At 32.6% G+C, this 16,313-nt stretch overlaps 2 protein-coding genes across 2 annotated transcripts; both read right to left on the minus strand.

The window, feature by feature from the left end:
* Nucleotides 1–499: 499 nt before the first annotated feature.
* On the minus strand, nt 500–3,656 carry LOC101247810 (disease resistance protein RPP13-like). Its single transcript, XM_026030598.2, has 2 exons — nt 3,175–3,656; nt 500–2,731 (listed from the first exon to the last, which is right to left on the minus strand). Exons 1-2 carry the CDS (start codon nt 3,554–3,556, stop codon nt 603–605), a joined length of 2,511 nt encoding a protein of 836 aa, XP_025886383.1. The 5' UTR covers nt 3,557–3,656; the 3' UTR covers nt 500–602.
* Nucleotides 3,657–13,100: 9,444 nt separating this feature from the next.
* On the minus strand, nt 13,101–15,647 carry LOC101247516 (disease resistance protein RPP13-like). Its single transcript, XM_026030451.2, has one exon. It carries the CDS (start codon nt 15,645–15,647, stop codon nt 13,101–13,103), a length of 2,547 nt encoding a protein of 848 aa, XP_025886236.2.
* Nucleotides 15,648–16,313: the final 666 nt, after the last annotated feature.

Genomic DNA, 16,313 nt, shown 5'->3' on the forward strand with positions numbered 1-16,313 from the left:
TAACTCTTAAGAGTTTAGAATTTAACTTTAACATTAAAAGGCAATTCATGAATTTGTTATCAAAAATAAATTATGCATATTTTTTTCTTGATAATAATTCTACTACTTAACTATAAGTGTGGATAACCACATAGTTGGTGATCAGCATGTCTATTTCAACTGTGTGGCTCCACACTTACACATATATTTGCCTATTTTTTTTTTCATTTTAATTTATTTGTCTTATTTTTATTTTTTCATGTATTTAAATATGTGTAGAAAATACTATAAATTATGATAATTAACAACTTAAATTTTTTTTTAAAAAAAATTCAATAGCTTATCGATTGATTCATAATATTAATCTATCGGTTTCACTTAAAATGGGACAAAAGAAGTAGCATGTATTATTTAATTAGAAAATCAAGTAAAAAAAATATTGTAAATCTATAAAGATTAACAACGCCACATGTGTGGTTATCTACACTTATAGTTAAGTAGTAGATTTGTGCTACATATATTAGGACAAGGAAAATAACATATATTATTTTAAAATTACGTAAAAAGTAGTACAAATTACAATAATTAACAACTTAAAATATTTGAAAATCATATTAAAAGCTTCATCCTATATGATCCTGCTTCAACACCTCCACGTCTTTCATTCTCTCAGGTATCTCCTTTAAATTTGGACAGTTATGGATTCCAAGACCTTTAATCAGAGGCATCGCATTTGTGCCTAAATCCCATCTTTCTAGCTTTGAAAGATCACCAAGATGAAGGAACTCGAGTTGACTGAAGCTGTTATCACTGCATATTATTTCTTTTCCTTTATAAGCACATTCTAATATGAGATTTTTTAGGTTTGACAACATTCCCAAGATAGGCATCGGATCTTTTGTCAGTAACGAATCCCAAAGAACCAACTTTGTGATGGAATTTGAAAACAGATTAGGCAGTTTCTCTATTATCCCTCTTAGCCATAATTTTTGGAGCTTTTCACAACAACTAACAAATTCAAGGGATGGGAATGATTGACCCTGTCTACAAAACAATCTGAGAGTGCTAAGGTTTTTCAAGCTGCTAATGTTGTTTAGGGAGTAAGATTTGCTAATATACTCCATGCTTAATTCTCGAAGGTTGACTAAATCAACAGGGTCAACATCTTTCCATTGATCACAATGGATGCTATCAACAACTTGAAGACTAGTGAGTTTGCTTATATGTACCAGAGGTTTTGTATACCGAGCAACTAAATGTCTTAGATTTATCAGGTCAGCTGTCTCGCGGGGTAGTTTGCAAGGGTATCCCCCCTCATTGACAACAAGTGTCTGTAGATTCTTGAGGTTGCCAATGGAAGACGGAAGATCATCAATACCTCTCAATCTTAAGAACTTGAGGTGGCACAAACTTCCTATGGCATCAGGTACTATAGACATATTGTCAAAACGCATATCCAAGTACAACACATATAGATGTTGGAACACACTCAAGTTTATAAGACTCATCTTACAAAAATCTGGATCGAAGAACATAATTGACCTCAACTTTAAGTTAGAAAGATCAAGTGAGAGGTACTTTTCTCCTCGACTATATATCACATGTCTGATACATAAAGAGGATATAGAGTGGCTTCTTGGATCATAAATGTCAAAGAAGTTTACCTCCGATGCCTTTTGTATCGCAAGATCATGTAGTAAATCATGAAGCCTACAATCAGTAACTCTTTCCCAAAATGTTCTAGCCACTTGAACCAAGCTTCGTCTTATCAGTTCATTCAAGAAGCCTTCAGCGACATCCTCCATTCTTTCTTCTCCTCTTGGTATGAAACCCTCCGCCATCCACAATCGTATTATGTTATCAACCCCGACCACTCGATCTTCTGGAAAAGTACCAAAGTATAGAAAACACTGCTTAAGCGCAGTTGACAAATCATTGTAGCTTAAGGATAGTATATTAGAGATTTCAATAGAGTTATCTTCTTTAATGTTCTTCCAAAGGTGATCTTTCACCTTTTGCCATTCGTTTAGCCCCTTTTTATGTGAAAGTAGTCCGCTCAATACAACAATTGCAAGCGGTAAGCCCCTACACTTTTCCACCATATCCTTAGCTAGACTTTCCATTTCTGGAACCATTGCTCGAACATCAAGTAGTTTCCTACGAAAGAGATCCCAACTTTCTTCTTGACTTAGAAAACGAAGTTTATGAACAAAACCTCTATTGTCTGCCCTTTCAGCAACATCCTCTTTGCGCGTGGTAATAATGACTCTGCTGCCATTCTTGCTATCCGGGAATGCTCTTTTCAAACTCTCCCATGCTTCTCTCTCCCATACATCATCAACCACCACAAGGTATTTGCGTTCTTTCAGTAGATCACGAATGTAAATTTCAAGATCTCCTTCTGTCATCCTTTCCAACAAATCTAGAGTTTCCTTAGTGCGACCTTGGATGGATTTTATGATATTCCTAAGAAGATCCATTGTGTTGTACTCTTGAGAAACACATATCCAAGCGCGTGTAGGGAAACTAGAGGTTATATTAGGACAGTTGTAAAGTTTTCTGGCAAGAGTGGTCTTGCCTAAACCCCCCATTCCATAAATGGAGAGGACGGTTCGACGAGGCTCTGCTTTGAGAAGTTGATCTAGCAATGTTTGTACAACATCCTGAAGTCCAACAAAAATGTAATCGTGGTCATCGACATATGAGGTAGTTCTCCTCAATGTTGTAACCTGATTACTCTTCCCTTGATCTCCTGAATTGATATTTGTAAGAGGTTTTAACCAAACTAATCCATTATATAAAGTCATTTACCAAAATAATATGTTTTTCTAAAATTTTACAAAACTAGTATAAACGTATTCCACAGTAACGTTTTAGCATATATTTTATTTTTTAAAAGTTGATGGTGTCAGATTGATATATGTTACTCACATTAACGTTTTACTCCTAAAACGTTACTCACAGTAATGTTTTAGGAGTAAAACGTTACTGAAAATAACGTTTTAAAAGTAAAACGTTATTTACAGTGACATATATCAACCTAATGCTGTTAGTTTTTTTAAAAATAAAATATACCCTAAAACGTTACCATGAAATACGTTTATACTAGTTTTGTAAAATTTTAGAAAAATGTATTACTTTGGTAAATTGTTTTATATAATGACTTAGTTTGGTTAAAAATTCTATTTGTAATACCATAAGTCTCTCGTTTGCGAGAGATATCCATGATTCTTTGCTTGAGTGATTGGATCTCCTTGGCGACATTGTAGAATTTCTTCCCCTTCCTACATATGCAAGTGCAACCCTTGAGATGAGTAGCACGTTTACCAGCCTCGAAGGTGTAAGTTTCGAGTATAGCAACAGCATCATTAGCAGTAGAGTTGATCTCAAACACCCATTGTTGAACTCTTTGATCTCCGGATTGCTTTAGTTCTGCATCTCTGAGGAAAGACTGCATGAAGAGAAGCTCGTTTCGCAGCCATTGTATATCTTCTCTTAGACTTAAACGTAGGTTAATTTCCTGTATTAGGAAATCACCCAATTTTTGAACTGCAAATGACACAAAGGCATCAGCCATCTTTAGTTAGTTTTGATTGAAAAAAAGAGGAGGTTGTATACAAGTTGGAGAATGGGCGATACTGTAATATCAAGAACAAATAATGTGTTCAATTAAGGGTCCACTTATCACTTTAAAGCAAATGAAAGTTTTATAATTAAAAGAAATTACGATTAGACAAAGGCAAGTGCAAATGAAAGTTGCCATTATCAAAAAGGAAAAGATGTGTTAAAACTTTTTGAAATTTCCCACTAAAGAGAAAGGTACCTTTTTTTTTTGGGAATGTTTATTAGTGGTATTTAAATATCTAGTAATTTTGTTTGTTTCAGTTAGGTCAAAAATGACTTTTCTTCGTAACTTAAGAAAAATATTTTTCATAAACTCTCTTCCAATCTCCCCTACCCAACCCACCCTATCAGCCCACAATCCACCCCCACCAACCCACCTCCTACCAGCCCCCACCCCTACCAGCCCTCCCTATCCTTAAAAAAATTTTGAGTTTATTTTTTTAAAAATATTTTCAATTTCAAAATTTCATTTTTTTTCATCCATATCTTAACCTCCCCCGAAAAAAAAAATTGTAAGTTTGTTTTTAAAAAATATTTTAAATTTCAAAATTTCATTTTTTCACCCTCTACTCTGGACCCCTCACCCCCAAAAAAACTTAATTAATATTGTATTTAAAAAAAATTAACTTCAAATTTTAATTTTTCTTACTTTAGTAAAAAACAAAAGATATTTCTCAAAAACATTTTCTACTCAAAATCCAAACACTAAAATATTTTTTCGAAAAATATTTTCTACTTATCAACCAAACATGAGAAAATAAGTTAAATATCTACTTGTTTTCCAGAAAAACATTTTCCTTTATACCAAACACATCATTCGTCTTCTTGGTTTTCCCTCTCTCTCTCCATTAGATTCTCGATTTCCTTTTGGTATGTGCCTTAAGATTTTCCCTTCGACCCCTTCATTTATGTGCCAGAATAGAGAGAGATTTGGTAGGGAAGTGTTCTCTTTTATTTTTCATAATTCCATTAGAACATCAAACGACTTTCTTTCAGTTATATTAAAACATACTTTGATACCGAGTTGATCAAATAGTTAATTGATCAATAAGTGATATCACACATATGGATGGCAACTCAGCATCAAAGTGTGTTTTAATATAAAAAAGAATGAATATTGAAAACCACTTCTACACTTAGTGCAACTTAGTAGTTGCATCCTCAAACTATTGATAACCGTACAAACACATCTTTTTATTTTATAACTAAAAGATGTACATCTCAAGAAAAGGAAGAACTTTATTTTCTGCAAAATATGCATATTTTATATCCATTTTACTTTATTTTCGTACTCAAAATTGTTTATATAGAGAGAAGAGTCTATATAGAGGAGGTTGTATATTGAAAAACAAGTTAGAAAATGGGAGATAGATGCACTCAGACATAAATAGTGTGTTCAAAAGGTTTACAATTAGACAACCATTAATCAAAAAAGATAAAAGTTGCAACTAGCTATGTGAAAAGTATATATTTTTATTAAAAAAAATGTATTATCTTCTTCACTAACAAAAGTATTTTTTTTTTTATAAAAAAATGTATTATCTTCTTCACTAACAAATTTTGAATTACTCGTGATGGCTTATAAAAAACAAAAAAAATTGATCAATAAGTATCATCACTAGGCAACTGACGATAGATAGATTGAGAATAGAATAAATTTAAAGAAATATATAGGTTTTAAGCCATCCATAATCTCTTAAAATTATTCATAAAATTCATTTTGCTAAACACCTTCTGTCTCCACTTTTCTTCTTTTTATTTTATTATTTTATTTTATCCCATTCTTTCTTCTCCTCTGGATATTAAATCTTTTTGAAATTTTCCACTAAACAAAAGGTAATTGTTTTTTTAATTAAAGCATCTTCAACCACCATTATACAACTTGGGGAAAACACACATATAGAGAAAAGTCTTGAAAAATTAAAGCAACTTCAACAATCATTGCACCATTTATGAAAAATATATATTGAGAAAAGATGAGTAATATCTCAAAAAGTCACGCAAATATGTAAAATTATTTGAAAAAATCACATAACTTGCTTTAATATCAATAAAGTCACTGAACTTATGTACTTTCTTTTATAAAATTACTCAACTTAAGCTATTTTTTTAGAGAAGTATTATAACAAAAAGATAGAAGAGATAATTGCACAAACTATCCTTCGAATTTAGTTTTGTAACTAAATTTCACAAATTGATGGAATATCCATAGAGAGATCAAAATCACAAATTGATGAAATATCCATAGAGAGATCAAAATCAATCATCCTAGTTCGAGAAACACGTCACTAACAACCCCCGAATCATGGATAAATATACTAGAGAGGAATCAAGGAGGAACATATATAATTGTACCTACATATTTATTAATAAAATATTTTTATTTCTTCAGATTTTATTTATGATTGATTTAATTTCCATATATTATCTTAGTTCGTGAAACACATCACTAACACTTGAATCATGGATAAATCTTATGAGAAAGGAATCAAGGAATCAACATATCTGTACTCAAAAAATTTTATGAAATAAAATTATGTTTCTTTCATATTTTAATTATGATTGCAATTTATTTTTCTATCACTGTAAAACTTGTTACAAACAAAACAAACTTATTATCAAATTCCAAAAATTACAAACCAAAAAAAAACCCAACAAAAATGAATAAACAAATAAAAAGAAAATGAAATATTGCACCTCAAAAAGGTGCTACAAACTCTAGAAATAAAACACTTTGACCTAACTTTCAAAGTAAAATAGAACACTTTGACCTAACTTTCAAAGTAAACTACGTGTTATTAACTCAGTTCATTTTGACCTGTTCATTTGACGCCCTTAAAAAGGAGTAGCAAATTGGAGGAGGTCCTTGTCATTCTTGAAAATAGACATGTGTTGTTCATTCAAATTTACAAAGGCTTCAACTGCTCTATCATGATCATCAGGTGTATTCATTAAGATAAACAAGTTGCTAAATGAACCACTTTCTTGGCTTGCTCTTGTAGGTTTCCCAAATCCAAAATCTATTTTTTCGAACTCGAATGCTAATATACTAGTAATAGTATAAATATCACAATTCCTTTGATGGAATGGTAATTTACCTGTTTTATATGCCTCCAACATCACTTCGACATATTCATTTTCTTCTAGATTGTTTCTGGTGGGTAGGTCGTGTTTGGACTTTCTTATATCGGTTACTAATTTTGGAAGTTTGAGGTCATGTTCGTAGTTCTGTATATTGGTGTGGAAAATATAGTGGCAATATTTCCTATGCTGGTTGGTGGTAGTGGTGTTTGACTTCGCAAGTTTGATGTTTGGACTAACTGAGATCGTCCTGATTTGGTAGTAGAAGAAGAAGCGGCGCATTTGTAGAGGAGGGCACTCACTACCTCATTCCTCGTTGGGTTTTGCACGCAGGATTCTGCAACAACCAAAGCTTTAAGCGCGTTTATCTTGGATTCAGAGAAAACGAACCTCTTTTGAATACATCTTTCCTTTTTTGGCTCAATAACAGGGGGAATAGAGGAACATCAAATGGTATTGATGGCATTAGTGAGTCCTGAACAAAGTATGGAGGAGATAATGCTAATTTTGGTTCTCGAGTTAACCTAGCCCAATCCCTCAAGAAGAAGTAAGCGCTGCACGCGTCTCCCACCTGTTAGGATTGAAATAACAAGACATGCGTCATGCATGCAGAAGTTAATAATTGCAAACCTTGAGCAAGTCATAAGAAATAGAAAGAACTATACTATAACACCACCTTGTGGGACATGCAAAGACTAAGCGCGATAAGACATGTGTCATGCATGCAGAAGTTAATAATTGCAAACCTTGAACGAGTCATAAGAAATAGAAAGAACTATACTATAACACCACTTTGTGGGACATGCAAAGACTAAGCGCGATAAGACATATGTCATGCATGCAGAAGTTAATAATTGCAAACCTTGAACGAGTCATAAGAAATAGAAAGAACTATACTATAACACCACCTTGTGGGACATGCAAAGACTAAGCGCGATTCCTCCACACTCAAAATGACTTAATTGTACGACAATTAAGACACCAGATGTCGACGAAGACAAATACCCCCAAGATAAGCCTTTAGGGAATGTCAAATCAGGGTTATGAATAACTTCATTCATGGATGAGTTGATTTCAACTTCGAAGAACTCAGCACCATGATCATCACACTCAATGGTAGCATTGTTTATTAGACTTCCTGCCCATGGATAGTAAGATGCTAGAGTTTTTGACAAAGAGTTTGTTAGAAATTCAGAAAACTGGTGTTTTGGGATTGTAGCCACTTGATGGTTTGAATAGAAAAAAACAAAGGGCATATATAAATTATCAACAACTTGATCAATAAGGGAAAGATTGTGCCATCTTTGAGTAGATGGGGTGGGAGAAGAAGGTTTGATAATCTTCTTTGAGATAATTGGTATCATTTTTTTAAAGTGATAAGTATGTCTTTCTACTTTTAGGCTCATATCAAATAACTATATATATATAGCGGTGATAATCGAACTGAATTTGGATGGATCAAAATTGATTGAGTTAATGAACAAAATGAGGTGTTATTCCGCCTAAAAGTTACTTGGATTGAGTTAATATTTACGTAATAAGAAGAAAACTGACAAAAATATATCTAGGTCATGCTGACTCTTTCTAAATTTACTACTAAGCTCAACTCTTGAATAATCCCAAATCTGCTGACTCTTATAATTTTGGAGTTTATTTAAGTGAAGTTTTTAGTAGATAAAATATTTATTGAATTAAAACAAATTAAATCAAAACATGAAACTACATGTGGACTTGCCTATAATTGATATTAGTGTCTTTAACTTGATCTTATTTCATATTTATATCCTCAAATTTTAGATGTGTGTAAGTAGACCGTTAAACTTAATTATATAAAGTTGAATATGTCGATACATAGGTCTTATGTGACATAATACATGTCGGACACAACGCAGAACACGAATAGTTATGTAGAAAGCCACGTAGAATGGCATGCTTATTTGTTCAATTTTATACAAATTTAAGTGTCTACTTGTATACACTCAAAATTAGAGGACATAAATGTAAATAAGATCAAGTTAATGAATAATGACAAATTTATGTATTTTGTCATTTAGAAAAGCTTTTGTTGTTCATGAATAAGGGCATATTAGGAAAAAAACATAAAACTTGTCTCGAAAAGTTAATTACACAATTAAACTATAATGATTCATCAGTGGTGTATTACATTGCCACATCAACACCACGTCAAAAATAATAATTCGTTATGTTTTTCTAATTTTTATTAATTAACTTTTTTTTTGTTAACTCTATTTTACACTAATTAATTCATAAATAATTATTAAAATTCTCTAATAATTATATCTTTTTTATCACTGAATTTCACCCACTGTATCTCTTATCTCACTCGAAAAATTATTTATTCGTATTTATATCACAATTTTTTTCATCTGCTCCGAAAAAGGACAATCAACACATCACCATCATCAACTCAAATCAATCACCAACAAACACAGAACATACCTCTTTCCCTTGCTCTTTTTCAATTTTATTCTTTTGATTTGTTTGCGGAGCTAATGATATTATCTCCTTTTAAAGATAATATGATATTTTAGCGTTCATCCTCATGTTCTTGTTATTCTTAATTCACTACTTTTCATTAATTTTTATATTTTTAAATTAAAAAAATTATTATTTGCTGCTACAGGGTTCCCACAGTTTGTAAACACTCATTTCAAACATAGATCCTTTGAATTTTTTATTTAAGAAAAAAAAAACTGATATTAACACTTTATTTGGATGGTTGTTACGTATTACTTCATAATATATTGTATGGTGTTATACCATATATCTTACTTTATTGTTTTAATGAATACAGTGTTTGAATAGATTGTATCGTTCTCCACCATTGCATAATGGAACATATTCATAATTTGAGTGATAAAACTACAAGAAAAGTAACTTACAACAGTGTCGGAATCAAGATTTTTGATAGGGAGGTTCAAAATTTGAGAAGTAACACACAAATTAATGGAAAGGGGTCCGACAATTTGTTATACATATCTAAAAAATAATTTTAAACCTAAAAATAGTAATATTTTCGGTCAAATGGATTCGGATGAACCCCTAAGTGTATGCTGTCTCTGCCCCTGGGTTACGGGGTAGAGCTATTATGAAAGGTAGGACAAAAGATGAAATGTAAACTTTAAATAATAAATAAAGATAGAATGAGAAAAAATATTAATGTAACAAAGTGATCACACCAAATCGGTCGTTACGTAACGATGGATTCAAACGATACAATACAGAATCAAAACAAACATTATATTTAATGAAGAACATATGTCAGGTAAATTCGAATGCTAATAGACTAGTAATCATATAAAGATCACAATTCCTTTGTTGGGATGGCAATTTACCTGTTTTATGTACCTCCAACATCTCTGTAACAAACATATTTTCTTTTATATGGTTTCTGGTGGAGAGGTCGTGTTTGAACTTTCTTATATCGGTTACTAATTTTGACAATTTGAGGTTTTGTTTGTAGTTTTCATATATTGGTGTGGATAACATAGTGAATATTATTTCCTATGGTGGTTGGTGGTAGTGGCGGTTGTAAACATGCCTGACTTCGCAAGTTTAAGGTTAGAACTAACAGAGATCACCTATAATTGGTAGTAGAAGAAGAAGCGGCACATTTGTAGAGGAGGGCGATCACGACCTCATTCCTTGTTGGATTTTCCACGCAGGATTCTGCAGCAACTAAGGCTTTAAGCGCGTTTATCTTGGATTCCGAGAGAACAAACCTCTTTTGGATATATCTTTCCTTTTTTTTCGCTTTGTAACAGGGGAAAACAGAGGATCATCTAATGGTATTGATGGCATTAGTGAATCTTTAACAAAGTATGGAGGAGATAATGTTAATTTTGGATCTCGAGTTAACCTAGCCCAATCCCTCAAAAAGTAGTAAGCGTTGCACGCGTCTCCCACCTTGTTAGGAATGAAATAACAAGACATCATGCATGCACAAGTTAATAATTACAAACCTTGAACGAGTCAGAAGAAAAAGAAAAAAGTAAAATACGAGGTAAACTCTAACACCACCTTGTTGATATCATTTTTTTTTAATGATACATACGTCTTTCTTCTTTTAGGCTCGTATCAAATAACTATATATAGCGATGACAATTGAACTGAATTATGATGGATCAAAATGATTTGAGTTAATAAGCAAATCGACTATTAGTCTGTTCAAATTGATAATGTTATGATCAAGAGAGGGATAAATGTTATGAGAGAAGAATAAAAGGATGAACAGAACTGTACCGCACTACTTATCAATAAAATATTCTTGTTTCTTTCATATTATATTTTATTTCTGATTGTATTTACTCTCTGTCACATTGAAATTTATCGCAAACACCTAGATATTATTCATACATATTGAAGAATACATGCATTTGTGGTATAGTTGCATCATCCATGCAGTAGTGTAGTTCTGTTTTTGGTAAAATACGTATTCGTATACGGTGTCTACATTGGATTTATTCAACTTATTATGATCAACTAATTTTCAGAAATTTACGTCGATTGGACTTTTTGTAAGGCCGATGTTTAATTTTTGACCCCGTTAAAGATAAAATTATGCAAAATGAAAATATATACCTCCATCAATTATTAAGTTTTTTTTTTTTTACTTTTTGTTTGAATACAAGTTTGGTAAACAATAATAGAGCATAAATAATTACGTCATTAGAAAAAGAAAAAGACAAATAATATCTAAGTCATGCTGACTAATCTAGATAAATATTGAAAATTTTGCTTCAAAGCTTAATTTAAAATTTTTATTTTGATGTAACTATGAATCGTTTTGAGTAAAAATATATCGAATAACTTGAAACATCAAGAGGAGCTTATATCAAAAATTTTAGAACTATTTAGAGCAACTTTGAATTGGTCTGGACTAGGAAAAAAAACTACAATGTATAAATATTATATTAAACATGGTATATTAATGTGTATATACATATATATGTAAGAAGATTTTCTATTTTCTAAACCTCGTAGATTTTGGAGCTGTTAGTTTGGACTTGGTCCATTGCTTCACCGAAATCCAACCTAATCTGCTATATGATAGGATTGAGCAAATACAGTATTAAATAGTCTAGGGGAGGTAATAGGTCCTCATGAAAGTGTAGTATCGTAAAAATAAATTTGATTAAAGTTGAGATATTTTTGGGATCCTATATATATATATATATATATATATATATATATATATATATATATATTATCTGTCGAAAGCATACATAAAGTTATTCAATTTTAATTGATAAAATGAGATTAAGAAAAAAACAAAGTATTTTCTACATTTTATTTATTAAAGTGATGATTTTTAGAAAGAAATAAAAATAAAAATAATGTTATTTATGTTAGATTGTAGAGCCTGATTAATATTTGATGTACTGTCATAGATTAATGTTTACGCGGTTCAACCTAAAATACTCTGAATTAATCTCCATTTGTTCTCTGTAACCTAAAATACTCTGAATTATTAATATATATACCCACCGCCGTGGAAGTTTACTCACGGGGTGTTACCACGAAATATTGGTTTCTCTCTCTAGATCTCTCATCTCTTTCTCTTGAAAGTTCTTGTGTTCTTAATCCATCAAGTGTGTGTGGATTCGATCCTAACACTTTAATAGTATTTTAATTCGAAATAAGATGTTTTTAAAAAGAAATCATATCATATATATTATTACTATTATTATTATTACAAGTGGAAACCCTGTAAGTGCAAAGTTGAATTACCATTTTGTCTATGTGTTAAATCAAATGATATAAACTATTAAATATTATGTTAAATTTGTTAGTGACTTTTGAAGTCCAAATCAGATGTTTGAAAATTTATTTTGATCCAACATCAAGTACAGTATACAAGACATATGGGGATAAAGGAAGTGGAAAAGGCAAGGTTTGTTTGGATCAATTTTGTGGCTTTATAGTCTTCTATTATGGAAAACTCAATTCACTTTTGATTAATTTTCAATGAAATTTCAAGATTTTCAATTTTTTATTTTAAATTTTTTCATCTAGATAAGTTAAAAGAGTATTTATTTTACTTTATTTTTGTCTTTTCTTTGGTGTTATTATGTGGGTATTGCACGAAGGATTAGTTGTTTGGTGAAAGTGAACATTTCATATTTTTAACTTTTTTAGCATATCATCAGTTCTAAGGCAGCAAATATTCTTTATATATCATGCATTCACATAGATGTAATTGGAATTGGTATATCACGGTTATAGAGAGACAAAGTAAGAACCACAATTAGACACATTTTTTTAAAAAAAGAACTCAAATCAAATTATTTAATATTATTAATTTTAAAAAGAAATAATGTATTCATTAATACGATGAGTTACACGCGTGAAGCTCGTATCCGGAAACTAGTACAAAAAAAAATACTTGAAAAGCTTCACCACTTATAATAATTCCTCTTCAATAGGTCCACGTCTTTCATTCTCTCAGGAATGTCCTTTAAATTTCGACAATCATGGATACCAAGACCTTTAATCAGAGGCATGGCATTCGTGCCAAGATACAATCTTTCTAGCTTCTCGAGATCATAAAGAATAAGAAACTGTAGTTGACTGAAGCTGTTATCACTGCACATTAGTTGTGTTCCTTCATAAGCTCTAACCAAATCAAGATTCCTTAGGTTTGGCAGCATTCCCAAAATACGCATCGGATCTTCTCTCAGTAATGAGTCCCATAGAACCATCATTGTGATGGAACTCGGAAACAGATGAGACAGTTTCTCTATTCTCCCTCTTAACCACAATTTCTGGAGCTTTTCACAACAATTAAGAAATTCAAGGGATGGGAACGGAGATGAGTTGCCATACCCACCCGACAATCTGAGAGTGCTAAGGTTTTTCAAGTTGCTAATGTTGTTTAGGGAGTAAGATTTGTCAATATAGTGCATACTTAATTCTCGAAGATTGACTAAATCAATAGGGTCAACATCTTTCCACTGATCACAACTAACGCCTTTAAGAACTTGAAGACTTGTGAGTTTGCTTATATGTACCAGAGGTTTTGTATACGGAGCAACCAAATGGCTTAGATTTATTAGGTCAGTTGTCTCGCGGGGTAGTTGGCATAAGTACCCATAGTCATTGACAAGAAGTGTCTGTAAATTCTTAAGGTTGCCAATGGAAGAGGGGAGATCATAGATACCTCTCAATCTTAAGAACTTGAGGTGGTACAAAGTTCCAATGGCATCAGGTACGTTTATAGACATATTCCCAACATTCATATCCAAGTGCAACACATATAAATGTTGGAACACACTGCTGAAGTTTATACGACTCGTCTTACGAAAATTTCGATCGAAGAACATAATTGACCTCAACTTTAAATTAGAAAGATCAAGTGAGAGATACCTTTCTCCGTGACTATGAATGCCATGTCTGATATATAAAGAGGATATGGAGTGGCTTTTTGGATCATAAATGTCAAAGAAGTTTACCTCCAATGCCTTTTGTATTGCAAGATCATGGAGTAAATCATGAACCCTACATTCAGTAACTCTTTCCCAAAATGTATCTACCACTTGAACCAAGCTTCGTCTTATCAGCTCATTCAAGAAGCCTTCAGCGACATCCTCCATCATTTCTTCTCCTCTTGGTATGAAACCCTCCGCCATCCACAACCGTATTATGTTATCAACCTTGACCACTTGATCTTCCGGGAAAATACCAAAGTAGAGAAAACACTGCTTGAGCGCAATTGACAAATCATTGTAGCTTAATGACAGTATGTTGGAGATTTCAATAGATTTATCTTCTTTTATGTTCTTCCAAAGGTGATGTTTAACCTTTTTCCATTCGTTTATCCCCTTTTTATGCGAAAGTAGTCCGCTCAATACAACAATTGCAAGAGGTAAGCCTCTACACTTTTCCACCATATCCTTAGCTAGACTTTCCATTTCTGGAACCACTGATTGAACATCAAGTAGTTTCCTACAAAAGAGATCCCAACTTTCTTCTTGGCTTAGGAAACGAAGTTTATGAACAAAACCTCTGTCATCTGCTCTTTCAGCGACATCCTCTTTGCGCGTGGTAATAATGACTCTGCTGCCATTCTTGCCATCTGGGAATGCTCTCTTCAAACTCTCCCATGCTTCTTTCTTCCATAAATCATCAACCACCACAAGGTATTTGCGTTCTTTTAATAGATCACGAAGATAAATTTCTAGATCTCCTTCTGTCATCCTTTCCAACAAATCTAGAGTTTCCTTGGTGCGACCTTGGATGGATTTTATGATATTCCTAAGAAGATCCGCAGTGTTGTACTCTTGCGAAACACATATCCAAGCGCGTGTATGGAAGCTGTTGAGTATATCAGGACGGGTGTAAAGTTTTCTGGCAAGAGTGGTCTTGCCTAAACCCCCCATTCCATAAATGGAGAGGACGGTTCGCCGCGGCTCTGGTTTGAGAAGTTGAGCTAGCAATGTTTGTACAACATCCTGAAGTCCAACAAAAATGTAATCGTGGTCATCCACATATGAGGTAGTTCTCCTCAATGTTGTAACCTGATTACTTGGCCCTTGATCTCCTGAGTTGATATTTGTAATACCATAAGTATCTCGTTTGCGAGATATATCCATGATTCTTTGCTTGAGTGATTGAATCTCCTTGGAGACATTGTATAATTTCTTCTCCTTCCTACATATGCAAGCGCAAGCCTTGAGATGACTAGCACGTCTACCAGCCTGGAAGCTGTAAGTCTCGAGTAAAGCAACAACATCATTAGCAATAGAATTGATCTCAAACACCCATTGTTGAACTCTTTGATCTCCACATTGCTTTAGTTCTGCATCTCTGAGGAAAGACTGTATGAAGAGTAGCTCGTTTCGGAGCCACTGCACATCCTCTCTTAGACTTAAACGTAGGTTAATTTCCCGAATGAGGAAATCACCCAGTTTTTGAACTGCAAATGACACAAAGGCATCACCCATCTTTAGGGGCCTGTTTGGATTTTTTACTGAGTTACAGCAATACATGAGCTATTCTACATTTATAACGACAGGGGATAACTCTTTCCTCTTATTAAAATACATATTGGAGAATGTCAAATCAAAACTTGGCTGTTCATTGCTGCCAAGAAGAACTAAGTATAATTTAGTTTACTTTCTTCTCTTTGATTATTATTATTCATTGTTATTTGTTAGTACACACAGAATTTAAAAAATTGGTTTGGCTGGAGCTGGAGACATCATTAAAGCATCTTGCTCTATAATCAATCAATATATGACTTTTGCAATATTCCATCAGTTTAAAAAATTGTAAGTCAACTTGTGGACACATTCCCCCTCTCTCTCTTTCCCACATTTTTTAGTTCACATACATGCCAAGTTGAGAGGTCTTATGGAAATGGTAGTTCAACAATGTCATCTTTCGTCACTTATCATTATCGATATTAATTAAAAACTTCTAACTTGAATGTTATATCACTATGGTATATCCTTAACTTTGGTTGCGACTTTTTCAATAAGGGTCAAGACTTATCAGATAAGGCACAGAAAAACACGTGTTCATACTACCCTTTGTTGACTAACTTAATAGAGGGACTTCCTCTTATTTTTCAGCTACTCTTCTTATTCTTGAACTTTAAAATTAATATT

The sequence above is a fragment of the Solanum lycopersicum genome, chromosome 4 (genome assembly GCF_036512215.1).
Source record: "Solanum lycopersicum chromosome 4, SLM_r2.1".
In the NCBI taxonomy this organism is placed as follows: domain Eukaryota; kingdom Viridiplantae; phylum Streptophyta; class Magnoliopsida; order Solanales; family Solanaceae; genus Solanum; species Solanum lycopersicum.